Here is a 27211-nt window from a genome sequence, read left to right on the forward strand (position 1 = left end):
GGTGATGTTGCAGGCATGGTCCAGGGTACTCCAGGTGAAGGGCGCACTTTTGGACTCTCCCCAGTGAGCGGGTATAGGGCCTCCTGATCCGTGGCTTTACTCGTTAAGCTTCTGGCCTGCCTGGAACTAGGCCTAGCTTGGTTACTGTCTCTCTCCTGCACCTGCTGACCTGGTGGTAGGGCCTTCTCTTGGAGATCCCTCTCCCTGGTTGCTGGGGCCTCTGTGACTCCTAGCCCTGGTACTGTAGTCAGCGTTTGGTGAACCTGGGACCTGTAGTCCTTCAGGGGTTCCGGTGGTTCCTACTGGGTATAAAGGGTCCCTGTAGGCGCGGACCCGGTGTCCGGTATATATCTCGGGGTGAGTCTGGTATGCTCCTCTGCACCCTCGCTACTTCTTCCTTTTCCTCTCGCCTTCGGCCACATTCGGGGCCCTCACACGTGCTGTAGGTCTTGGCTCGTCTAAGCAGAGCAGCCAGCGTGCTGCCTCTTCGCTGCTCTCTGAGTGTCGGCACACTCTCAGCTCAACTCTGAGCTCTGTCTGAACACTAAACTGAAAACTAAACTCAGCTGCCTGGCTCCACCCTCCCTATATATATCCCTAACGGGCTCCCTCTGCTGGTCTGAGGTGGTAGGTTGGAGGTGTGTGAATGTGTGAGGGCCTCTTGTGGAGAAGTCCATCCATGCACCCTTCTGGGTTCTGTGGCACCAATGCGCAGCAGGGTGCCACACTTACACTCAAGTCAATACGGTTTTCCATTTTTTTTGTAGTAAAATTAGGGGCCTCGGCTTATACTCTGGTCGGCTTATTTAAAATATACGGTATTTTAAAAATCAGTGAGTACGTGGTGCCCATAATACTGCAGGACTGGAGGGTGCATTATACTATATGGGGGCTGCATTTTACCCTATGGGTTGTGTAATATACTGTATGGAGGACTGTGGGGAGTGCATTATATTCTATGGAGGAACATGGGAAGTTCATTATACTATATCGAGGATTATGGGGGCGCATTATACTATATGGAGGATTATGAGGGCGCATTATACTATATGGAGGATTATCAGTGGCGTATTATACTATATGGAATGCTAAGTGGGGCTATTATACTGTTTGGATGGCTAGTGCAGGCCATTATACTGTATGTAAGCCCATTATAGTGATCATACTGTGTTGGTGTCACCATACTTTGCCTTGGGAGTTGAAGTGGGGTACTGTAGGGTCATTATACCGTGCATGTGGAGGCTAATGTGGAGAAATGCACCATGGGGGTATCATACTGTGTTTGGGGGGCACTTTTGTTGGCATCATACTTTATGGGGAAATGAAAGAGGGATCTAGGACTTTAGCAGGAGGAAAATTACTATGTAAAGGCTGGAAAGTTGTGAGATCTGCTCTTCTGTGACACAGACAAATAGTTATTTATTTATTTATTTGGGGGGGGGCAATTACTGCTTCTGCTATGGGGCCCCATGATTTCTATGTACACCCCTGCTGCAATCTATATCTGTATGTGAAAAGACTATTGATTTTTCTTTTATTATGGGCCTAAGAACTAACAGGCAGGAATTTGCTAACTATATGCCTATTCTGCCGATCGCAGCTCTCTGCTGGCACAGAGATGTCACAGACCGCTCCTGCCATTAATTCTGCAGCTTCCACTATCGTCACATCGACAGAACAGCAGCTACGGGCATAAGAATTAAAGACAGGTACTGTAGTTGCTAACTACCTGACTGTTTTGCCCGGGGAGGACCGCTCATGCTGTCGATTCTGCTGCTTCATGTCACCAGAGCAACTTTTCCTTTTCCGCTCTGCTCTGTCGGGGTGTAACTGCCGATGTCATGCTGATTGACAGCTGGTTCTCTGCTGCCTAATTGTGGGGAGCCAGCTGGCTGCACACAAAAAATAAACAATTATACTCATGTCCTCTCTCCTCCAGCTGTGCGCTCTGCTCTGCAGCCGACAGGGTCTCACTGTGTGAGCCGCGCATGGCGTCACTGCCATGCGTCCTCACACTGTAGGATTCTGGGCCGGAATAGTCACTGCTCCCCACGGCGGGACTGTGCGCGTGGGGAGCAGTGACCATTCACTCTCCTTAATACCAGGAAGAGGGATGAGGGAGGCCATATATACCAGGATGAGGGATGAAGGGTGCCATACATGCCAGGAAGAGGGATGAGGTGTGCCATGCATACCAGGATGAGGGATGAAGGGTGCCATACATACCAGGAGCCACGCTGCATGTACAGTGTGCGCGCTATTAAGGAAAATTAATATTCACTGCTCCCTACGCCCATGGGCGTGGGTAGCAGTGAATATTAATTTTCTTTAGAAGCGGGCACAGTGTAGGATGCAGCAGTGGGCTACTGCTTCCTGTGCCCAGCTCCTCCACCGCTGCCGCTCCCCCCACGCCACCCACCACCCACAGTATATATATATATATATATATATATATATATATATAAAAGACGCACCCCCACTTTCCTCCAAAATTTTAGAGGAAAAAAGGGCGTCTTATAGTCCAAAAAATAGGGTACCCCCTTCATGGCCCTAACACAGAATGACAGAATGATGGCCCCAACACAGTCCTTCACACAACCTTCCCTTTGCATTCCTGTCCCAGGTTCGGGCTTCGCTCCCTTTGCCTCAGTCCGCTGTCCTCTGATGTACTCCACATCAGGCTTTGCAGGTTGCCCAGTGTGCTATATCATCTCCCAAGGCCTTTTAAGGCCCATTAGGACATGCTCTTGTGTCTTCAGATTGTTATCCTAGACTTTAGTTTGTTGTTTTCCTGCTCCTTTGGACACTATGTTACCAACATCTGTTCTTGCTGCCTTGTGGACTTCACTGCATGCACCCTGTTGTCCCCGAGATTCCTGAGGGTATCTTGTCCTACACGTCGCATCCTCCCAGCTGCACTGATGCTTGGAGCCCATGTGCCCACCCATACCTGGGGCTTAGTGGGTCCACTTTACCAGTCGAGCCCCACACAATCCTCCACACTGGATAGTGGCATCCAAACAGTATGATGGCTCCTACTAGCCCTCGAAACAGCATAATGGGCCCCCACATACCTCCCCAAACAGTATAATGGCTCCCCAAATAGATCTCCAAACAGTATAATAGCCCCCATATAGCTCTCCAAACAGTATAATGGTAGAATAGCCCCCATATAACTCTTCAAATAGTATAATGGCCCTCACATAGCCATCCAAATACTATAATGGACCCCACAATGTACTTATTGACTTTAAAAAAAAAAAATACTCACCTCTCCCCATTCCCCCATTGCTCCCGTCTCTGCAGCATGTGGTCTGCACCGCACGGCACAGCGGTCACGATATAATGATGTCATTGCTCCCGCTGCACTGAGATGTCAAACGCAGAGGGAGAACGACAGAGGAGGGAGCTGATGGCTCCCTGTTTCACCATTGCTTTCAACTGTGTCTGCATCCAGGATGCAGACACAGTTGAAGTGTGATCCCGAGCAGGCAGGGGGGTGCCAGCAGTGGCACCGCCCCCTCAACTCATGGGCCCCATTGAAGCCGCATGGTCTTCTGCTATTAGCGGTAAGCCACTGTATCTGAATTAAAAAGGAGAACAAAATTTATAGCTGTAAGGGTGGTAAATAAGGACTGTTGTATTCCTGCCCCTGAACATAACAATCATGTCATGTGAACAGTGTCATGCATTTTTATATATTTATGTGTTAGATAGACTTGTGGTATGATGTGAATTGCCATGTATTGCGTTATGATAATGCACAATGTAAAGAGTTAATGGACAATGTAAGTAGTGTATAGTACAGGGTAAGCACATAATAAGACATAATTTAGTGCTTAGGATAAAGATAGATAGTGTTGGTAGTATAAAGCATAGGACTGCATATGGTAAGATATAGATTAAGATTTAGGACATAAGATAGAGTGTGATAAGCATTGTAAGTGTAATATGCTTAGTGCATTCTGTTATAAGATTCATATTGTTTGTAAGGGAGATCTGCCCAGCAACATGCTGCAGGGACAGATAAGTGTTTGGTTTAGCCCAGAGTGGGAGAGGTTATGGCCAGTAAAAAGGAGACTGCTTCCTGTTTCTGAAGAAGAGTTTGTTTTCTAGAGAGATAGGACAAGTTCAAGGTGCAGTGGGCTGATATCAAAGATGAGTACATATTGTTCTGGGCAGTACGAGGCCTTACAAGACACCCTGCAGACATTCCTGCAATGTCCGGAGCCTAAGACTCAAGACTGGTACTAAAGGGTGTATCTTAACCCCTTCCGTACAGAGGAAGATGGATGTACTACGTGTGGGAAAGGTAGCTGAGCTCAGTAATACTGCAGAACTGAACTGGAAATCCCTGGGGCTGACAGGATCAGTGGATGTAGGGATAGTTCAGGAAGAAAGGATAGAAATGCTGGAAATGTACTGTATAACGAAAACAAAGAACAGAAGGTGCTGTGCCCAATACGGTGTGTTACAATCTGATGTACTTGAACTGTCCAGTAAACTTTTATGTGTTGGAAGGAACCGGTTATCCCCGATCTGTATGCGGCTGTTCCTGAATATGGAGAATTGGAAACAGCGGAGGCCTGTGGCCTACAAGTGAGTGTAACACACTCTACACTAGACAGCACACTGGGACTGGGACACAATTGTCCTGTAAAGTGCCAGGGCGTCATGGAGCATCAGCTCGACCACGGCTACCGCCCTCTGGCACCTTACATAGTTTTTCTCAAATGGATATACTCTGTGTAGGAAAACTCAAAAAATCCTGTCTAATTCAGTGATTAAAGCTATGACTATTTAAGAGATGGAGATTGAAGTCGGGGCTCTGAACTGCGTCACCTTTTTGACAGCTGTGTGAGGTTTCCTGCTTCAGAGATGGGAGATGCCATGATATGGGGGAGACGTGGAGTGTACAGCATGGAAACACAGGAGAGATATTTTACTGCTCTCTCTTATGTAATTCTGAATGTTATTATAAAGAAGCAATGAAAGATGGATTCCTATGTAATATGGAGTCATAGGAGGAGCAGGAGGCTAATAAAGCAACTGAGGTAAATCCTGTCTCAGGCTCCTATGGCTGTCTGTCATAGTGAGAGACTCTAATTAACCCTTTACTGGCAACTGTCTTCTTCTTGAACATATATCGTTTACCAACAGCTATGCTGTCTTCTTGCACATTAATGTCTTACAGCTACAGTATATGGTTTCCTCTTGGCTACAAAATACACAGGAACATCTTGTTACACAAGCTGATAAATAACAATATTCGATATGTAATTCAGGCATCTGGCTGGAGGTGAAATAACTAATTGTGTAACTTGCATTTTGCTGATCCCCTGCTCACTGTCCTATGTATGTAACCAGGCTTGGACTGACCCACAGGAGAACAGGAGAATCCTCCGGTGGGCCCCTGTGCAAGACTTGGCCACCCCCATCTTATATGAGCAGTACTTGGCACAATCTACTTGAATCACTATGTACAGACAATGGCAGCATCTTATTTATTTAACAATCTACCCAGTTCATTGTTATATCAATTTGTGATTGAGGGTTATGTGAAGCTGAAAAGTAGGGCCCTGGAGATGGTTTCTGGTGGGCCCTTGGGATCCCAGACCGACACTGTATATGACAATGGGGCAGGTTTATCAGTGTAGCTTCTTGGTGTAGTTTCTTTCTCTACACTTTTCAACACATTTTTGAAGGGTTATTTGGCACCAGTCACTTCCACATTGGTATGTGAGCGGTGCCGGTGACATCATGTTTATAGATACCTCCCCCATCTGTGCATGATGGGCAGATGTCATACACTTGTACTATTTGAAGAAATATAAAGGGTCATTCTCCAGGAAAGATGGTGGTCAGCAGCACTTACTGCAAGGGACGCACGTCCATAATCCTCAAGGAACCCACTCGAGGAAATATCAGCATACAAAAGTAAAAGACAGCGTCCATGCCAGGGTGTTCAATTGCAAAAGAGGTGTTTATTCCGCCATTAAAAAACACACAACGTTTCGACCCTGTGTGGGTTTTTTGTCACTTGACAAAGACCCACACAGGGTCGAAACCTTGTGTGTTTTGAGATGGCGGAATAAACACCTCCTGGCATGGATGCTGTCTTTTACTTTTGTATAAAGGGTCATTCTGGCACCGCTCACTTCTAAGGGCAGAGAAATTAGTGGCTGTAAGAGAAATTCACAGTTTTGCTCCTAAATTGCCATATAATCCTTTCTGCAGCCGAGGTGCTATCAGTAAGGGATCTTTCTTTGTTGCTTTATTTATAAAAAATCAGCAGTATATATAACAGTCTCTGTATAAGCACAGACCATTAATCAGGACCACAGCCAAACTACCGGTCTGAATAATACCTGTCTGCCGAAGTGCTTCCATTACTGGAATCCTCATAGAACACTGTTTCACTGATCGTCACGTCTACAATTTCCGTTACCGTAGATCTCATTTCCTTTTCTGTTGTTAGTGTGCTGTAAAACAAATGACATTAATGAAGATATACTGGAGCTTGCACACACACTTGACTACACTGGAAAGTCAAAAGCAGACTATTGTCTGAGCTGTCCATTTTGTGCAATCCTTTTTTTTTAAAGGGGTGTTTTTAGTTATGGAGGCTGATATCTTGCCTCAGTTTTTGTGAATAGACATAACTTTTACAGCAGCCACATGGGCCATTAACAGTAGTTGGGATCTGACTCATTAACTTCTATAGGATAGTTCTGTAAGCATGCTCTGTAATTTGTTTAGAGATCATTGAACAGGAAGAAGGAGGATGTGAGCTGTGACCATCACCTACTACAAAATGTAAAAAAAACTAAAGAGATGAACTGGGATATAAGTTGGTGTGCATGCAGCATGTAAGTGCATGTTCACACTGGCCACTAAACTGTAAAAAACATTATTCTGTATGGAGGACTATGTGAGGCCCATTATTCTGTACGGAGGACTATGTGGGGCCCATTATTCTGTATGGGGGACTATGTGGGGCCCATTATTCTGTATGGAGGACTATGTGGCGCCCATAATAATGTATGGAGGGCTATGTGGGGCCCATTATTCTGTACGGAGGACTATGTGAGGCCCATTATTCTGTACGGAGGACTATGTGGGGCCATTATTCTGTATGGAGCACTAAGTGGGGCCCATTATTCCGTATGGAGGACTATGTGGGGCCCATTATTCTGTATGGAGGACTATGTGGGGCCATTATTCTGTGTGGAGCACTAAGTGGGGCCCATTATTCTGTATGGAGGACTATGTGGGGCCCATTATTCTGTATGGGGCCATTATTCTGTATGGAGGACTCTGTGGGGCCCATTATACTGTATTGAGGACTATGTGGGGCCCATTATACTGTATCGAGGACTATGTAGGGCCATTATTCTATATGGAGGACTGTGTTGGGCCCATTGTTCTGTATGGAGGACTATGTTGGGCCCATTATTCTGTATACTAGTTGGCCCCCGACTTTGTCCAACTTTTTAATTTTGGCCCTCTGTGTGTTTGAGTTTGACATCCCTGCCCTAAGAGAACAGATTTCTATTTATCTTTGCATTCTATATCTGTAAGTGAAAAGGCTTAGATGTTCATCTTGAAGGACCAGGATATTGGTCAAACAAGAGACAAAATGTAGTGATCCCAGGCTTACTCTTGTCATTTACGACATAGCTCTTCAATGGACCACAGGTGAATATAGCAAAGGGACAGAGACTACATACGGTCCTTAGACCCATGTAATTAGCATTATGTTAAACTGAAGTGGGCACTGTAATTGTGGGTAGGGCCCCTGGCTCACTGATTATTTTTTTTACTGTTTTCAGAAAGTCACAGCAGGTGGTTCCTTTCTTTCAGGACTAATTTACAGTAAGTTATCGCTCTCGCAGGTGAATTAATGGCATTTTTGGTAACATTGTCTTTTGGAAAATAAAGTTGCAGACTTAAGATATTTCGAAGTTGCAAAAAATGATTCTTTATAGGTTTAAATGTCATTCAATGCTGTGACCAAACCCCTGTGTCCACCCATCATTTCTTGTCTGGTGTTCTTATTATACTATGTCATGGTTTGTTGTGACCCTTGCCGTATAGCCTCTGCCACTAATATTAGTAGAAGGTAAAAGATCAGCCTGGTGCAGTTTCTAAATGCTCATTCTGACTTCAGCTATCTCTCCGGACTCCCCCTGGGCTGAGCTTAGATTCATGTGTTCTCAGCGGGAAGAAGGTAGAAAGTCGATGCCACAAACATCTTATCTAAGAACAAAAGGTTTAGCCGTTTCAATTGACTTTCCCCTCTCCTTCTATCCTCTGATATCATTGATCAGGAGACCCCCAAACACACCGGACAGTTGGGCATTTCAAGTGAAATCAGAAATAGGTTTGACAGACTATCGTGTATTAAGGACTCTAGAGCATGGCTGGCCCATGAGCAGCCTCTGTAGGGCTTTGGCCTAAGAACTATCAGGCAGGATATTGCTAACTACCTGTCTGTTCACCCCAGTGCAGACCTCTGCCGGAACAGAGCGGTCACAAAACGCTACTGCTGGTGATTCTGCATCTTCTGCTGACATCACCTCAACAGAACAACAGCTTCTCTTCCACTCTGCTCTGTTGATGGGGCGCAGTTAACTGCAGGGAGTCAGTTGTCAATCAGAATGAGTTCGGCAGTCACGCCCCATCGACAGAGCAGCACAGAAGAGGAAGAGCTGCTCTGTTGACATGGAGCAGCAGAATCACTGCCAGGAGCTGTATGTGATGGCTCTGAGCCGGCACCGGGTAGAACGGGCAGGTTAGCAGCTACCTGTGTGTTAGTTCTTAGGTCCACAGTACAATAAAACAAACAGTCCCGGATAACCCCTTTAGTAACTTTTTCTCTGCACAGGCAGTTACTTGTGTACAAGTTTAATGAAATTTTCTCCTTAATTTCAAATATAATCCGTTTTCTAGCAGTGTCCTCTGAATTATATTTCTTTTTTTATTGGTTTATTTATTTAAAGATTAAAAAAAGTCATCAGTCTATATAACAGTTCATGTACAAGCACAGGTCATGTAGTCAGGGTCCACCATCATAATACCTTTCTACTTGTCCTATAGTGGTCTCCTCAGTATCTTCACTCAACTTCTTTTGTGCAATCGCCTTTTCTGTAGTATCGCTGCAGAATACAGAAATGAAGAATTACTGGAGCTTTTGCACAGACCTGACCACATTGCAAAGTCAAAAACAGGTCATTGTCTGAAGAAAGGAGCTGTCCATATCTAATATCCATTCAGGTGCAAAATAGATCTTTTGCATATATTGCATTACTGATACAACCGAAACAAAAGGGTCCTATTGACTATTAAGGGGTTCATTAGGTTCCATTATGTGTCAGGTTTTTTCAGATTTTTAAATCTTTTGTTGTTGTCTAATGTTAGATTCCTACTTCCTATTATATAAGTCTAGTATAAGGCCTAGAGGCCAGTGTGAAAACTACAGTTATGATTTTTTATATTGTTAAATGGAAAATTGAAAATAAAAATTATAATGAAACCAGCATGAATTTTTTGTTTTTCAAAAAAAGAAATGGAGGCACACTCATATACTGTCACTCCTGTGGATTCAGCGCACGCAGCTCTGGAGGTCTACACAAGCTCCGAAAGCTATGGCTGCGTCATCTGGATGTTATAGGACCTTTGAAGCCTGGGGGTAGCAACAGCAGTCAGGTGACTAGAAGAGCGCAGCATCAGAGAAACATCAGATAACAAGCCGTTCCAGTCACCTGACCGCTGCAGCCAATCATAAACTTTAATGTGGCCTGTGTGGGATCCACAGAGGTGACAGAAGGTGAAGATGCCTCCTTTTGTTATAGATACCTTTAACATAATCCTTTCGATATACAGTAGATGTATAACAAGCAATTCAGTAATGTAATAGAAAAAAAGTAAATGCACCTCCCTCTTCAGCTATAGTTACAATAGTGTTACTTTTACTAAGAAGAGAACAGATTTCTATTTATTTCTGCAATCCAGTGGCGTACCGCCAATGGCGGCAGACCACGCCACTGCTATGGGGCCCATGACCGCGGGGGGCCCGTGAGCCGAGGGGCCCCAAGCAGCGGGGGGACCCAAGCAGCGCGGGGATGAGTTGTATAGGTGAGTATTGGTGGATAGTGGTGGGGGGAGGGAGATTGCGGCGGAGCGGAGCACACACAGTAGCCGCTGAAGCAGCTATCACAAGTGCCCGCTGCTAAAGGGACATGACTATTCCCTCTTCTCCGCTCCCATCGGCGTGGAGAATAGGGAATATTTATTCTCTTTAGAAGTGGGCAAGGAGGAGCGCTGAGTCGCAGCTCCTGCTGACAGTGCCTGCTACTAAAGAGAATGCATATTCACGCTTCTCCACGCCCATAGTCCTGGCGTGGAGAGGAGTGAATATGCCGGCAACAGCAGCTCACCTCGGGATCTGAGAGTGCGCGTTGCTCAGATGCCGAAATGAGCTGCAGCAGACAGGACGCAGCGCTGGAGGAGAGGTGAGGAAGCAAGGTGAGTATTAGCGTTTATTTTTTTGTGTGTGCAGTGATTGGGGGATGAGGGGGCAACGCATACCATGATTGGGGGATTGAGGAGGCCACGCATACCAGGATTGGGCGATTGAGGAGGCCACGCATACCAGGATTGGGGGATTGAGGAAGCCACACATACCAGGATTGGGGGATTGGGGAGACCACACATACCAGGATTAGGTGATTGAGGAGACCACACATACCAGTATTGGGGGATTGAGGAGGTCACACATACCAGGATTGGGGGATTGAGGTGGCCACACATGCCAGGATTGGGGGATTGGGGAGACCACACATACCAGAATTAGGTGATTGTGGACACCACACATACCAGGATTGGGGGATTGAGGAGACCACACATACCAGGATTGGGGGATTGAGGAGGCCACACATACCAGGATTGGGGGATTGAGGAGACCACACATACCAAGATTGGGGGATTGAGGAGGCTACACATACCAGGATTGAGGAGGCCACACATACCAGGATTGGGGGATTGAGGAGGCCACACATACCAGGATTGTGGGATTGAGGAGGCCACACATACCAGGATTGATGGATTAAGGAAGCCACACATACCAGGATTGGGGGATTGAGGAAGTCACACATACCAGGATTGGGGGATTGAGGATGCCACACATGCCAGGATTGGGGGATTGGGGAATCCACACATATCAGGATTAGGTGATTGAGGAGGCCACACATACCAGTATTGGGGGATTGAGGAGGCCACACATACCAGGATTGGGGGATTGAGGAGACCACACATACCAGGATTGGGGGATTAGGAGGCCACACATACCAGGATTGGGGGATTGAGGAGGCCATGCATACCAGGATTGGGGGATTGAGGAAGCCACGCATACCAGGATTGGGGTATTGAGGAGGTCACACATACCAGGATTGGGCGATTGAGGAGGCCACACATACCAGGATTGGGGGATTGAGGAGGCCACACATACCAAAATTGGGGGATTGAGGAGACCACACATACCAGGATTGGGGGATTGAGGAGGCCACACATACCAGGATTGGGGGATTGAAGAGGCCACACATACCAGGATTGGTGGACTGAGGAATCCACACATACCAGGATTGGGCGATGAGGGACGCCATACATACCAGGATTGGGGGATGAGGGGTGCCATACCTACCAGGATTGTGAGTTTTACTATTAGCTGCTGCATTTCCCACTCTAGACTTATGACGCGCCCCCTGGGCCGTGGGGTACTCGGCAGCCGGGTCTCTGTGTATGGCATTGGGGAGGGGAATATCACGGTGGCTGGCCCGGTCCATGACCCAGGGTGGTCAGTAAAAAAGGAAAGTTATAGGGGATTTGGAAAGTTTGTGACGTCACCTGTGGATTGCGGCAAATGGGTGCAGCTGCTGCGGAGGAGTCCTCTGGAGCTGGTGTTACGGCAGCAGGGATAATGTGACTCTCCACAGGTAGAGTTAGCTTCAGGGCAATGTAGGTGTAGATGGTGGATGCGGGGGAGAGACGGCAGGACGGTCCCGGAGGAAAGACGAATACTCACACGGGGGTAAGCTTCAGCACCTTTACTGGTGATGTTGCAGGCATGGTCCAGGGTACTTCGGGCGAAGGGCGCACTTTTAGACTCTCCCCAGTGAGCGGGTATAGGGCCTCCTGATCCGTGGCTTTACTCGTTAAGCTTCTGGCCTGCCTGGAACTAGGCCTAGCTTGGTTACTGTCTCTCTCCTGCACCTGCTGACCTGGTGGTAGGGCCTTCTCTTGGAGATCACTCTCCCTGGTTGCTGGGGCCTCTGTGACTCCTAGCCCTGGTACTGTAGTCAGCGTTTGGTGAACCTGGGACCTGTAGTCCTCCAGGGGTTCCGGTGGTTCCTACTGGGTATAAAGGGTCCCTGTAGGCGCGGACCCGGTGTCCAGTATATATCTCGGGGTGAGTCTGGTATGCTCCTCTGCACCCTCGCTACTTCTTCCTTCTCCTCTCGCCTTCGGCCACATTCGGGGCCCTCACACGTGCTGTAGGTCTTGGCTCGCCTAAGCAAAGCAGCCAGCGTGCTGCCTCTTCGCTGCTCTCTGAGCGTCAGCACGCTCTCAGCTCAACTCTGAGCTCTGTCTGAACACTAAACTGAAAACTAAACTCAGCTGCCTGGCTCCACCCTCCCTATATATATCCCTAACGGGCTCCCTCTGCTGGTCTGAGGTGGTAGGTTGGAGGTGTGTGAATGTGTGAGGGTCTCTTGTGGAGAAGTCCATCCATGCACCCTTCTGGGTTCTGTGGCACCAATGCGCAGCAGGGCGCCACACTTACACTCAAGTCAATACGGTTTTCCAGTTTTTTTGTAGTAAAATTAGGGGCCTCGGCTTATACTCTGGTCGGCTTATTTAAAATATACGGTATTTTAAAAATCAGTGAGTATGTGGTGCCCATAATACTGCAGGACTGTAGGGTGCATTATACTATATGGGGGCTGCATTTTACCCTATGGGGTGTGTAATATACTGTATGGAGGGCTGTGGGGAGTGAATTATATTCTATGGAGGAACATGGGAAGTTCATTATACTATATGGAGGATTATGGGGGCGCATTATACTATATGGAGGATTATGAGGGCGCATTATACTATATGGAGGATTATCAGTGGCGTATAATACTATATGGAATGCTATGTGGGGCCATTATACTGTTTGGAGGGCTAGTGCAGGCCATTATACTGTATGTAAGCCCATTATAGTGTATGGAGGGCTCTGTGGAGGGTCACAGTTGGGGGATCATACTGTGTTGGTGTCACCATACTTTGCCTTGGGAGTTGAAGTGGGGTACTGTAGGGTCATTATACTGTGCATGTGGAGGCTAATGTGGAGAAATGCACCATGGGGGTATCATACTGTGTTTGGGGGGCACTTTTGTTGGCATCATACTTTATGGGGAAATGAAAGAGGGATCTAGGACTTTAGCAGGAGGAAAATTACTATGTAAAGGCAGGAAAGTTGTGAGATCTGCTCTTCTGTGACACAGACAAATAGTTATTTATTTATTTATTTTGGGGGGGGCAATTACTGCTTCTGCTATGGGGCCCCATGATTTCTATGTACACCCCTGCTGCAATCTATGTCTGTATGTGAAAAGACTATTGATTTTTTTTTATTATGGGCCTAAGAACTAACAGGCAGGAATTTGCTAACTATATGCCTATTCTGTCGATCGCAGCTCTCTGCTGGCACAGAGATGTCACAGACCGCTCCTGCCATTAATTCTGCAGCTTCCACTATCGTCACATCGACAGAACAGCAGCTACGGGCATAAGAATTAAAGACAGGTACTGTAGTTGCTAACTACCTGACTGTTTTGCCCGGGGAGGACCGCTCATGCTGTCGATTCTGCTGCTTCATGTCACCAGAGCAGCTTTTCCTTTTCCGCTCTGCTCTGTCGGGGTGTAATTGCCGATGTCATGCTGATTGACAGCTGGTTCTCTGCTGCCTAATTGTGGGGAGCCAGCTGGCTGCACACAAAAAATAAACAATTATACTCATGTCCTCTCTCCTCCAGCTGTGAGCTCTGCTCTGTTGCCGACAGGGTCTCACTGTGTGAGCCGCGCATGGCGTCACTGCCATGCGTCCTCACACTGTAGGATTCTGGGCCGGAATAGTCACTGCTCCCCACGCCGGGACTGTGCGCGTGGGGAGCAGTGACCATTCACTCTCCTTAATAGCGCGCACACTGTACCCGCAGCGCGGCTCCTGCTGCCGCTCTGCGGTCAGTGTGTGCCCGCTATTAACGATTTTTTAGTGAATATTCATGGTCTTTGTTACATGCACGCTGCTAGGTTCAGATAGGGGTGAGATTGGTTACATGAATTCTTTGGAATCCTGGAGGAATTGTTACTCAAGGCGACCATAGACCATATGCTGCAGCTTCTCACAGGCACACAGGGGTATTGACCCTCAGGCACAGACACTTAGGTTGTTTCACTTGCTGACCAGACATACTTGACAAGAGTCCTCATAAACAGTAGAACAGTAGCATTTAATAAGAAACTGCATGGCCAGTGCAAGTTAAGTCTTATGAGCAACAGGCTCCAGTGACAAGCAGTACAGTTTTGTTAGCAGCACAGCAGTCCACAGTCTTCCCAGTAGTACAGTACAGCACAGTTCTAATGCAAAGGCACATTAATGAACACAGCATTCTTTACAGCACAGTCAGATGAAGGAGTGGGGAGGGTTTGCTGAGGGAGATGATCCCTGTGACACCATTTCTTCCAGTCCTTATTTATCTGCCTGACAATATTCTGCATTGCTAGTTCAGGTACTCTACATGACCAGTTCTTAGCTTCAGTCCTGACTTGAATCCTTTTCACTTGCAGGGGAGCTTCTGTGAGATACAGAACACACACACCACCTTTCTCTTTGGCTCCACCCAGACAGTAAACAACTTCCCCACAATCCCCCTCAGGCTCTGCTAAAAGAGTCCCCTTCTTCTGTGACTGTGTTAACCTCTCTAGTTTCTGAATGCTTCTGGAGCACAACACTTCCTGTTTCATGTGCTTGTGTTACTTCCAATAGTTGCTGAATGCTTTTAAAGCAACAGCACTACTTCTGCATGTCACACTCTGCAACAGTACTACTTCTGCATGTCACATCTTTAATAGCGGGCACACTGACTGCAGAGTGGCAGCAGGAGCCACGCTGCAGGTATAGTGTAAGTTCTTTTAAGGAGAGTAAATGGTCACTGCTCCCCACCCACACAGTCTCGGCATGGGGAGCAGTGACTATTCCGGCACAGCATCTCACAGTGTGAGGGCGCATGGCTGGCATGCTCGGCTCACGCAGTGAGATCCCTGTCGGCAGCAGAGCAGGACGCGAAACTCTGGAGGAGAGAGGAGGTGAGTATAATTGTTTATTTCTTTGAGTGCAGCATGATAGGGATCAGGGAGTGCCAAGCATACCAGGAAGAGGGATAAGGGAGGCCATATATACCAGGATGAGGGATGAAGGGTGCCATACATACCAAGAAGAGGGATGAGGTGTGCCATGAATACCAGGATGAGGGATGAAGGGTGCCATACATACCAGGAGCCACGCTGCATGTACAGTGTGCGTGCTATTAAGGAAAATTAATATTCACTGCTCCCCACGCCCATGGGCGTGGGTAGCAGTGAATATTAATTTTCTTTAGAAGAGGGCACAGTGTAGGATGCAGCAGTGGGCTACTGCTTCCTGTGCCCCGCTCCTCCACCGCTGCCGCTCCCCCCACACCACCCACCACCCACAGTATATATATATATATATATATATATATATATATATATATATATATATATAAAGACGCACCCCCACTTTCCTCCAAAATTTTAGAGAAAAAAAGTGCGTCTTATAGTCTGAAAAATAGGGTACCCCTTTCATGGCCCCAACACAGAATGATGGCCCCAACACAGTCCTTCACACAACCTTCCCTTTGCATACCTGTCCCAGGTTCGGACTTCGCTCCCTTTGCCTCAGTCCCCTGTCCTCTGATGTCTCCACATCAGGCTTTGCAGGTTGCCCAGTGTGCTATATCATCTCCCAAGGCCTTTTAAGGCCCATTAGGACATGCTCTTGTGTCTTCAGATTGTTATCCTAGACTTTAGTTTGTTGTTTTCCTGCTCCTTTGGACACTATGTTACCAGCATCTGTTCTTGCTGCCTTGTGGACTTTGCTACATCCACCCTGTTGCCCCGAGATTCCTGAGGGTATCTTGTCCTACACGTCGCATCCTCCCAGCTGCACTGATGCTTGGGGCCCATGTGCCCACCCATACCTGGGGCTTAGTGGGTCCACTTTACCAGTCGAGCCCCACACAATCCTCCACATACAAACAGTATGATGGCTCCTACTAGCCCTCGAAACAGCATAATGGGTCCCCACATAGCTCCCCAAACAGTATAATGGCTCCCCAAATAGATCTCCAAACAGTATAATAGCCCCCATATAGCCCTCCAAACAGTATAATGGTAGAATATCCCCCATATAACTCTTCAAATAGTATAATGGCCCACACATAGCCATCCAAATACTATAATGGACCCCACAATGTACTTATTGACTTTAAAAAAAAAAAATACTCACCTCTCCTCATTCCCCCACTGCTCCCGTCTCTGCAGCATGTGGTCTGCACCGCACGGCACAGCGGTCACGATATAATGATGTCATTGCTCCCGCTGCACTGAGATGTCAAACGCAGAGGGAGAACGACAGAGGAGGGAGCTGATGGCTCCCTGTTTCACCATTGCTTTCACCATTGCTTTCAACTGTGTCTGCATCCAGGATGCAGACACAGTTGAAGTGTGATCCCGAGCAGGCAGGGGGGTGCCAGCAGTGGCACCGCCCCCTCAACTCATGGGCCCCATTGAAGCCGCATGGTCTTCTGCTATTAGCGGTAAGCCACTGTATCTGAATTAAAAAGGAGAACAAAATTTATAGCTGTAAGGGTGGTAAATAAGGACTGTTGTATTCCTGCCCCTGAACATAACAATCATGTCATGTGAACAGTGTCATGCATTTTTATATATTTATGTGTTAGATAGACTTGTGGTATGATGTGAATTGCCATGTATTGCATTATGATAATGCACAATGTAAAGAGTTAATGGACAATGTAAGTAGTGTATAGTACAGGGTAAGCACATGATAAGACATAATTTAGTGCTTAGGATAAAGATAGATAGTGTTGGTAGTATAAAGCATAGGACTGCATATGGTAAGATATAGATTAAGATTTAGGACATAAGATAGAGTGTGATAAGCATTGTAAGTGTAATATGCTTAGTGCATTCTGTTATAAGATTCATATTGTTTGTAAGGGAGATCTGCCCAGCAACATGCTGCAGGGACAGATAAGTGTTTGGTTTAGCCCAGAGTGGGAGAGGTTATGGCCAGTAAAAAGGAGACTGCTTCCTGTTTCTGAAGAAGAGTTTGTTTTCTAGAGAGATAGGACAAGTTCAAGGTGCAGTGGGCTGATATCAAAGATGAGTACATATTGTTCTGGGCAGTACGAGGCCTTACAAGACTCCCTGCAGACATTCCTGCAATGTCCGGAGCCTAAGACTCAAGACTGGTACTTAAGGGTGTATCTTAACCCCTTCCGTACAGAGGAAGATGGATGTACTATGTGTGGGAAAGGTGACTGAGCTCAGCAATACTGCAGAACTGAACTGGAAATCCCTGGGGCTGACAGGATCAGTGGATGTAGGGATAGTTCAGGAAGAAAGGATAGAAATGCTGGAAATGTACTGTATAACGGAAACAAAGAACAGAAGGTGCTGTGCCCAGTACGGTGTGTTACAATCTGATGTACTTGAACTGTCCAGTAAACTTTTATGTGTTGGAACGAACCGGTTGTCCCCGATCTGTATGCGGCTGTTCCTGAATATGGAGAATTGGAAACAGCGGAGGCCTGTGGCCTACAAGTGAGTGTAACACACTCTACACTAGACAGCACACTGGGACTGGGACACAATTGTCCTGTAAAGTGCCAGGGCGTCATGGAGCATCAGCTCGACCACGGCTACCGCCCTCTGGCACCTTACATAGTTTTTCTCAAATGGATATACTCTGTGTAGGAAAACTCAAAAAATCCTGTCTAATTCAGTGATTAAAGCTATGACTATTTAAGAGATGGAGATTGAAGTCGGGGCTCTGAACTGCGTCACCTTTTTGACAGCTGTGTGAGGTTTCCTGCTTCAGAGATGGGAGATGCCATGATATGGGGGAGACGTGGAGTGTACAGCATGGAAACACAGGAGAGATATTTTACTGCTCTCTCTTATGTAATTCTGAATGTTATTATAAAGAAGCAATGAAAGATGGATTCCTATGTAATATGGAGTCATAGGAGGAGCAGGAGGCTAATAAAGCAACTGAGGTAAATCCTGTCTCAGGCTCCTATGGCTGTCTGTCATAGTGAGAGACTAATTAACCCTTTACTGGCAACTGTCTTCTTCTTGAACATATATCGTTTACCAACAGCTATGCTGTCTTCTTGCACATTAATGTCTTACAGCTACAGTATATATTTTCCTCTTGGCTACAAAATACACAGGAACATCTTGTTACAAAGGCTGATAAATAACAATATTCGATATGTAATTCAGGCATCTGGCTGGAGGTGAAATAACTAATTGTGTAACTTGCATTTTGCTGATCCCCTGCTCACTGTCCTATGTATGTGACCAGGCTTGGACTGACCCACAGGAGAACAGGAGAATCCTCCGGTGGGCCCCTGTGCAAGACTTGGCCACTCCTATATTATATGAGCAGTAGAGATGAGCGGTGTTCGCCACCCCCATCTTTTGCAGTAGAGCAGTAGAGATGAGCCGTGTTCGACTCGAACTGTTCGCCAATCTCAAATTCGAGCTGTTTTGGGCGGTGTTCGAGTCGTTCGACGAACTCGAACGATTTGCAAAAAATTTGGCTGTTTGAGGTTATGTTCGATAACTGTTCGTGCACCAAAAGCGTAACTGGATTTTTTCACAGTAATACTGTTAATTAGTGATGAGCGAGCATGCTCTGTTCTCGCCCAAGCATCTCAGTACTCGAGATGCTCGGAGCTCGCCGAGTACTTTCGAGATGCTCGGGCGGGAGCTCGGGTCCCCGTCCTGCATGTCTGGCGCTATTTAGAGCACCAATCATGGAGGGATTGTCTGCCACTCACTGTAATGCCACAGCCATGACCTGCCCCTTGGATATGACAAATGGTGGATTAGTCCGAATGTATTGGGTTCCGTTTTTGGCATGACTCCCAACGGGGATACCACTACGTCTTGTAAGGAAAGTGTTCTGAATGGAACCGCCATTCTACCTAAAGATATTTCTTTTTTTAATTTTCTTGTCACGACGTCTGGGTGTTGGTAGGCTGATTTTAGATTTTTACTCCAGCCTTTCTTGATTTTAGAAGGGCATGACATGCCTATATCTGTGTCTCCTCCTCCTTTTACTCCTCCATCTCTTTTCTTTTCGCATGACTATATGTACTTGTCACTTTTCCATGTGTTAGTTGTGTCTTCTGAGACAGCTTTTGGACACATTTGAAGGTGTTTTCTATGTGTTTTCTATATGTTTCTATGTGATTTCTTTGCCTGCCATTGGTTTTAACGGTGTCCGACGAACAGTTCGACGAACTGTTCGGCGAACATGACGGTGTTCGACGAACCGAACCGAACCCGAACACTACGGGGGTGGCTCAACACTAATGAGCAGTACTTGGCACAATCTACTTGAATCACTATGTACAGACAATGGCAGCATCTTATTTATTTAACAATCTACCCAGTTCATTGTTATATCAATTTGTGATTGAGGGTTATGTGTAGCTGAAAAGTAGGGCCCTGGAGATGGTTTCTGGTGGGCCCTTGGGATCCCAGATTGACACTGTATATGACAATGGGGCAGGTTTATCAGTGTAGCTTCTTGGTGTAGTTTCTTTCTCTACACTTTTCAACACATTTTTGAAGGGTTATTTGGCACCAGTCACTTCCACATTGGTATGTGAGCGGTGCCGGTGACATCATGTTTATAGATACCTCCCCCATCTGTGCATGATGGGCAGATGTCATACACTTGTACTATTTGAAGAAATATAAAGGGTCATTCTCCAGGAAAGATGGTAGTCAGCAGCACTTACTGCAAGGGACGCACGTCCATAATCCTCAAGGAACCCACTCGAGGAAATATCAGCATACAAAAGTAAAAGACAGCGTCCATGCCAGGGTGTTCAATTGCAAAAGAGGTGTTTATTCCGCCATTAAAAAACACACAACGTTTCGACCCTGTGTGGGTTTTTTGTCACTTGACAAAGACCCACACAGGGTCGAAACCTTGTGTGTTTTGAGATGGCGGAATAAACACCTCCTGGCATGGATGCTGTCTTTTACTTTTGTATAAAGGGTCATTCTGGCACCGCTCACTTCTAAGGGCAGAGAAATTAGTGGCTGTAAGAGAAATTCACAGTTTTGCTCCTAAATTGCCATATAATCCTTTCTGCAGCCGAGGTGCTATCAGTAAGGGATCTTTCTTTGTTGCTTTATTTATAAAAAATCAGCAGTATATATAACAGTCTCTGTATAAGCACAGACCATTAATCAGGACCACAGCCAAACTACCGGTCTGAATAATACCTGTCTGCCGAAGTGCTTCCATTACTGGAATCCTCATAGAACACTGTTTCACTGATCGTCACGTCTACAATTTCCGTTACCGTAGATCTCATTTCCTTTTCTGTTGTTAGTGTGCTGTAAAACAAATGACATTAATGAAGATATACTGGAGCTTGCACACACACTTGACTACACTGGAAAGTCAAAAGCAGACTATTGTCTGAGCTGTCCATTTTGTGCAATCCTTTTTTTTTAAAGGGGTGTTTTTAGTTATGGAGGCTGATATCTTGCCTCAGTTTTTGTGAATAGACATAAGCTCTACAGCAGCCACATGGGCCATTAACAGTAGTTGGGATCTGACTCATTAACTTCTATAGGATAGTTCTGTAAGCATGCTCTGTAATTTGTTTAGAGATCATTGTACAGGAAGAAGGAGGAGGTGAGCTGTGACCATCACCTACTACAAAATGTAAAAAAAACTAAAGAGATGAACTGGGATATAAGTTGGTCTGCATGCAGCATGTAAGTGCATGTTCACACTGGCCACTAAACAGTAAAAAACATTATTCTGTATGGAGGACTATGTGAGGCCCATTATTCTGTACGGAGGACTATGTGGGCCCATTATTCTGTATAGAGGACTATGTGGGGCCCATTATTCTGTATGGAGGACTATGTGGGGCCATTATTCTGTATGGAGCACTAAGTGGGGCCCATTATTCTGTATGGAGGACTATGTGGGGCCCATTATTCTGTATGGAGGACTGTGTGGGGCCATTATTCTGTATGGAGGACTCTGTGGGGCCCATTATACTGTATTGAGGACTATGTGGGGCCCATTATACTGTATCGAGGACTATGTAGGGCCATTATTCTATATGGAGGACTGTGTTGGGCCCATTGTTCTGTATGGAGGACTATGTTGGGCCCATTATTTTGTATACTAGTTGGCCCCCGACTTTGTCCAACTTTTTAATTTTGGCCCTCTGTGTGTTTGAGTTTGACATCCCTGCCCTAAGAGAACAGATTTCTTTTTATCTTGGCATCTTTGCAATCTATATCTGTAAGTGAAAAGGCTTAGATGTCCATCCTGAAGGACCAGGATATTGGTCAAACAGAAACAAAATGTAGTGATCCCAGGCTTACTCTTGTAATTTACGACATAGTTCTTCAATGGACCACAGGTGAATATAGCAAAGGGACAGAGACTGCATACAGTCCTTATACCCATGTCATTAACATTATGTTAAACTGAAGTGAAGTGGGCACTGTAATTGTGGGTAGGGCCCCTGGCTCGCTGATTATTTTTTTTTTACTGTGGTTCCTTTCTTTCAGGAATAATTTACAGTAAGTTACCGCTCTCGGAGGTGAATAAATGCCATTTTTGGTAACATTGTCTTTTGGAAAATAAAGTTGCAGACTTAAGATATTTTTAAGTTGCAAAAAATGATTCTTTATAGGTTTAAATGTCAATCAATGCTGTGACCAAACCCCTGTGTCCACCCATCATTTCTTGTCTGGTGTTCTTATTATACTATGTCATGGTTTGTTGTGACCCTTGCCGTATAGCCTCTGCCACTAATATTACTAGAAGGTAAAAGATCAGCCTGGTGCAGTTTCCAAACGCTCATTCTGCCTTCAGCTATCTTTCCGGACTCCCCCTGGGCTGAGCTTAGATTCATGTGTTCTCAACGGGAAGAAGGTAGAAAGTCGATGCCACAAACATCTTATCTAAGAACAAAAGGTTTAGCCGTTTCAATTGAATTTGCCCTCTCCTTCTATCCCCTGAGATCATTGATAAGGAGACCCCCAAACAAACCGGACAGTTGGGCGTTTCAAGTGAAATCAGAAATGGGTTTGGCAGACTATCGTGTATTAAGGACTCTAGAGCATGACTGGCCCATGAGCAGCCTCTGTAGGGCTTTGGCCTAAGGACTAACAGGCAGGATATTGCTAACTACCTGTCTGTTCACCCCAGTGCAGACCTCTGCCGGAACAGAGCGGTCGCAAAATGCTACTGCTGGTGATTCTGCATCTTCTGCTGACATCACCTCAACAGAACAACAGCTTCTCTTCCACTCTGCTCTGTTGACGGGGCGTAGTTAACTGCAGGGAGTCGGTTGTCAATCAGAATGAGGTCGGCAGTCACGCCCCATCGACAGAGCAGCACAGAAGAGGAAGAGCTGCTCTGTTGACATGGAGCAGCAGAATCACTGCCAGGAGCTGTATGTGACGGCTCTGAGCCACCACCGGGTAGAACAGGCAGGTTAGCAGCTACCTGTGTGTTAGTTCTTAGGTCCACAGTACAATAAATCAAACAGTCCCGGATAGCCCCTTTAGTAACTTTTTCTCTGCACAGGCAGTTACTTGTGTAAAAGTTTAATGACATTTTCTCCTTCATTTCAAATATAATCCGTTTTCTAGCAGTGTCCTCTGAATTATATTTCTTTTTTTATTGGTTTATTTATTTAAAAACTAAAAAAAGTCATCAGTTTATATAACAGTTCATGTACAAGCACAGGTCATGTAGTCAGGGTCCACCATCATAATACCTTTCTACTTGTCCTATAGTGGTCTCCTCAGTATCTTCACTCAACTTCTTTTGTGCAATCGCCTTTTCTGTAGTATCGCTGCAGAATACAGAAATGAAGAATTACTGGAGCTTTTGCACAGACCTGACCACATTGCAAAGTCAAAAACAGGAGCTGTCCATCTAATATCCATTCAGGTGCAAAATAGATCTTTTGCATATATTGCATTACTGATACAACCGAAACAAAAGGGTCCTATTGACTATTAAGGGGTTCATTAGGTTCCATTATGTGTCAGGTTTTTTCAGATTTTTAAATCTTTTGTTGTTGTCTAATGTTAGATTCCTACTTCCTATTATATAAGTCTAGTATAAGGCCTAGAGGCCAGTGTGAAAATTACAGTTATGATTTTTATATTGTTAAATGGAAAATTGAAAATAAAAATTATAATGAAACCAGCATGAATTTTTTGTTTTTCAAAGAAAGAAATGGAGGCACACTCATATACTGTCACTCCTGTGGATTCAGCGCACGCAGCTCTGGAGGTCTACACAAGCTCCGAAAGCTATGGCTGCATCATCTGGATGTTATAGGACCTTTGAAGCCTGGGGGTAGCAACAGTAGTCAGGTGACTAGAAGAGCGCAGCATCAGAGAAACATCAGATAACAAGCCGTTCCTGTCACCTGACCGCTGCAGCCAATCATAAGCTTTAATGTGGACTGTGTGGGATCCACAGAGGTGACAGAAGGTGAAGATGCCTCCTTTTGTTATAGATACCTTTAACATAATCCTTTCTTGTATAACAAGCAATTCAGTAATGTAATAGAAAAAAAGTAAATGCACCTCCCTCTTCAGCTATAGTTACCATATTGTTACTTTTACTAAGAAGAGAACAGATTTCTATTTATCTCTGCAATCCAGTGGCGTACCGCCAATGGCGGCAGACCACGCCACTGCTATGGGGCCCGTGACCATGGGGGGCTCGTGAGCCGAGGGGCCCCAAGCAGCGGGGGGACCCAAGCAGCGTGGGGACGAGTTGTATAGGTGAGTATTGGTGGATAGTGGTGGGGGGAGGGAGGTTGCGGCGGAGCGGAGCACACACAGTAGCCGCTGAAGCAGCTATCGCATGTGCCCTCTGCTACAGGGACATGAATATTCCCTCTTCTCCGCTCCCATGGGCGTGGAAAAGAGGGAATATTCATTCTCTTTAGTAGTGGGCAAGGAGGAGCGCTAAGTCGCAGTTCCAGCTGACAGTGCCTGCTACTAAAGAGAATGCATATTCACACTTCTCCACGCCCATAGTCCTGGCATGGAGAGGAGTGAATATGCCGGCAGCAGCAGCTCACCTCGGGATCTGAGAATGCGCGTTGCTCAGATGCCGACATGAGCTGCAGCAGACAGGACGCCGCGCTGGAGGAGAGGTGAGGAAGGAAGGTGAGTATTAGTGTTTATTTTTTTTGTGTGTGCAGTGATTGGGGAATGAGGTGGCCACGCATACCAGGATTGGGGGATTGAGGAGGCCACGCATACCAGGATTGGGGGATTGAGAAGGCCACACATGCCAGGATTGGGGGATTGGGGAGACCACACATTACAGGATTAGGTTATTGAGGAAGCCACACATACCAGTATGGGGGGATTGAAGAGGCAACACATACCAGGATTGGGGGATGAGGGGTGCCATACGTACCAGGATTGGGGGATGAGGGGTGCCATACGTACCAGGATTGGGAAATTTACTATTAGCTGCTGCATTTCCCACCCTAGGCTTACACTCTAGTCAATACGTATTTCCAGATTTTTTGTTGTAAAGTTAGGGGCCTCGGCTTGTACTCGGGTCGGCTTATTTAAAATATACGGTATTTTAAAGATCAGTGAGTACGTGGTGCCCATAACATTGCAGGACTGTGGGGTGCAGTATACTATATGGGGGCTGCATTTTACCCTATGGGGTGGGTAATATACTGTATGGAGGACTGTGGGGAGTGAATTATGTTCTATGGAGAACCATGGGAAGTTCATTATACTATATGGAGGATTATGGGGGCGCATTATACTATATGGAGGATTATGAGGGCGCATTATACTATATGGAGGATTATCAGAGGCGTATTATACTATATGGAATGCTATGTGGGGCCATTATAATATTTTGAGGGCTATGTGGGGGGCCATTATACTGTTTTGAGGGCTAGTGCAGGCCATTATACTGTATGTAAGACCAGTATAGTGTATGGACGGCTCTGTGGGGGTCACAGTAGGGGGATCATACTGTGTTGGTGTCACCATACTTTGCCTTGGGAGTTGAAGTGGGGTACTGTAGGGTCATTATACTGTGCATGAGGAGGCTAATGTAGAGGAATGCACCGTGGGGGTATCATACTGTGTTTAGGGGGCACTTTTGTTGGCATCATACTTTATGGGGAAATGAAAGAGGGATCTAGGACTTTAGCAGGAGGAAAATTACTATGTAAAGGCTGGAAAGTTGTGAGATCTGCTCTTCTGTGACACAGACAAATATTTATTTATTTGGGGGGGTGGGGGCCCAATTACAGCTTCTGCTATGGGGCCCCATGATTTCTATGTACGCCCCTGCTGCAATCTATATCTGTGAAAAGGCTTAGATGTCCTTCCTGAAGTACTAGGATATTGGTCTGAGACAAAATATAGTGACCCCAGGCCTACCCCTGTCATTTAGGACATAGCTCAGGTGAATATAGTAAAGGGACAGGGACTGCATATGGTCCTTAGACTCATGTCATTAGCATTATGTTAAATGGGCACTGTATTTGTGGTTAGGGCCCCTCTTATTCCCTGGCTCACTGATTATCTTGTTTGCCATTTTCTTAAAGTCACAGCAGGTGGTTCCTTTCTTGCAGGAATAATTTACAGTAAGTTACCGCCCTCACAGGTGGATTGATGGCATTTTTGGTAACATTGTCTTTCCTAAAATAAAGTTGCAGACTTCAGATATTTAGAAGTTGGTTTATACTTCAATAAATGCTGTGACCAACCCCCTGTGTCCACCCATCATTTCTTGTCTGGTGTTCTTATTATACTATGTCATGGTTTGTTGTGACCCTGGTCATATAGCCTCTGCCCCTAATATTACTAGAAGGTAAAAGATCAGCCTGGTGCAGTTTCCAAACGCTCATTCTGCCTTCAGCTATCTTTCCGGACTCCCCCTGGGCTGAGCTTAGCATTCATGTGTTCTCAACGAGAAGAAGGCAGGAAGCCAATGTCACCTCTGGCAGCGGTTTATCTTCCCTGAGACCAAAAGGTTTAGCCATTTAAATTCAATTTGCCAGATCCTTCTATCCCCTGATATCATTGCTCAGGAGACCCCCAAACAAACCGGACAGTTGGATGTTTCCACAGAAATCAGAAATGGATTAGTGTATTAAGGACTCTAGAGCACTTCTGGCCCATGAGCAGCCTCTGTAGTACCTGGGCTTGTGTCAATTACTGTGATCCTTATGGCAGAGGTTCTACCTACATGCCACTTATCCTCAGAGGAACCAGACAGTTAAGACACTGGGAATTAAAGGAGTTGTTCGGGACTATTGATTTTTTTTTATTATGGGCCTAAGAACTAACAGGCAGGAATTTGGTAACTATCTGCCTATTCTGCCGATCGCAGCTCTCTGCTGGCACAGAGATGTCACAGACCGCTCCTGCCGGCAATTCTGCAGCTTCCACTATTGTCACATCGACAGAACAGCAGCTATGGGCCTAAGAATTAAAGACATGTACTGTAGTTGCTAACTACCTGAGTGTTTTGCCCGGTGCGGACCGCTCATGCTGTCGATTCTGCTGCTTCATGTCACCAGAGCAGCTTTTCCTCTTCCCCTCTGCTCTGTCGGGGTGTGACTGCCGATGTCATGCTGATTGACAGCTGGTTCTCCGCTGCCTAATTGTGGGGAGCCAGCTGGCAAACAGCATGATGTCAGCTTTCACGCCCTGTCAACAGAGGATCCCAGAAGAGCTGCTAAGTTGACATGGAGCAGCAGACACACCG

General features: G+C 46.0%; 1 protein-coding gene across 50 annotated transcripts in view; it reads right to left on the reverse strand.

The window, feature by feature from the left end:
- The window catches only part of LOC141257608 (protocadherin Fat 4-like), a 468540-nt gene that overhangs the window by 88601 nt on the left and 352728 nt on the right, over positions 1-27211 (reverse strand). For 28 of the 50 annotated variants that reach the window (XM_073672313.1, XM_073672319.1, XM_073672325.1 and 25 more), the window contains 4 exons: positions 23214-23291; positions 20683-20796; positions 9081-9158; positions 6369-6482 (listed from right to left, as the gene is read on the reverse strand). The exons of 1 other annotated variant lie outside the window; for it this stretch is intronic. In XM_073672313.1, the coding sequence (XP_073528414.1) occupies positions 6369-6482; positions 9081-9158; positions 20683-20796; positions 23214-23291 (384 nt within the window). The remainder of the gene's footprint in view (positions 1-6368; positions 6483-9080; positions 9159-20682; positions 20797-23213; positions 23292-27211) is intronic. 21 more of the 50 variants (XM_073672322.1, XM_073672340.1, XM_073672332.1 and 18 more) reach the window with 4 other exon arrangements.

This window comes from Phyllobates terribilis, unplaced genomic scaffold, assembly GCF_046119375.1.
Source record: "Phyllobates terribilis strain yellow unplaced genomic scaffold, ASM4611937v1 Scaffold_3__8_contigs__length_932513732, whole genome shotgun sequence".
In the NCBI taxonomy this organism is placed as follows: Eukaryota; Metazoa; Chordata; class Amphibia; order Anura; family Dendrobatidae; genus Phyllobates; species Phyllobates terribilis.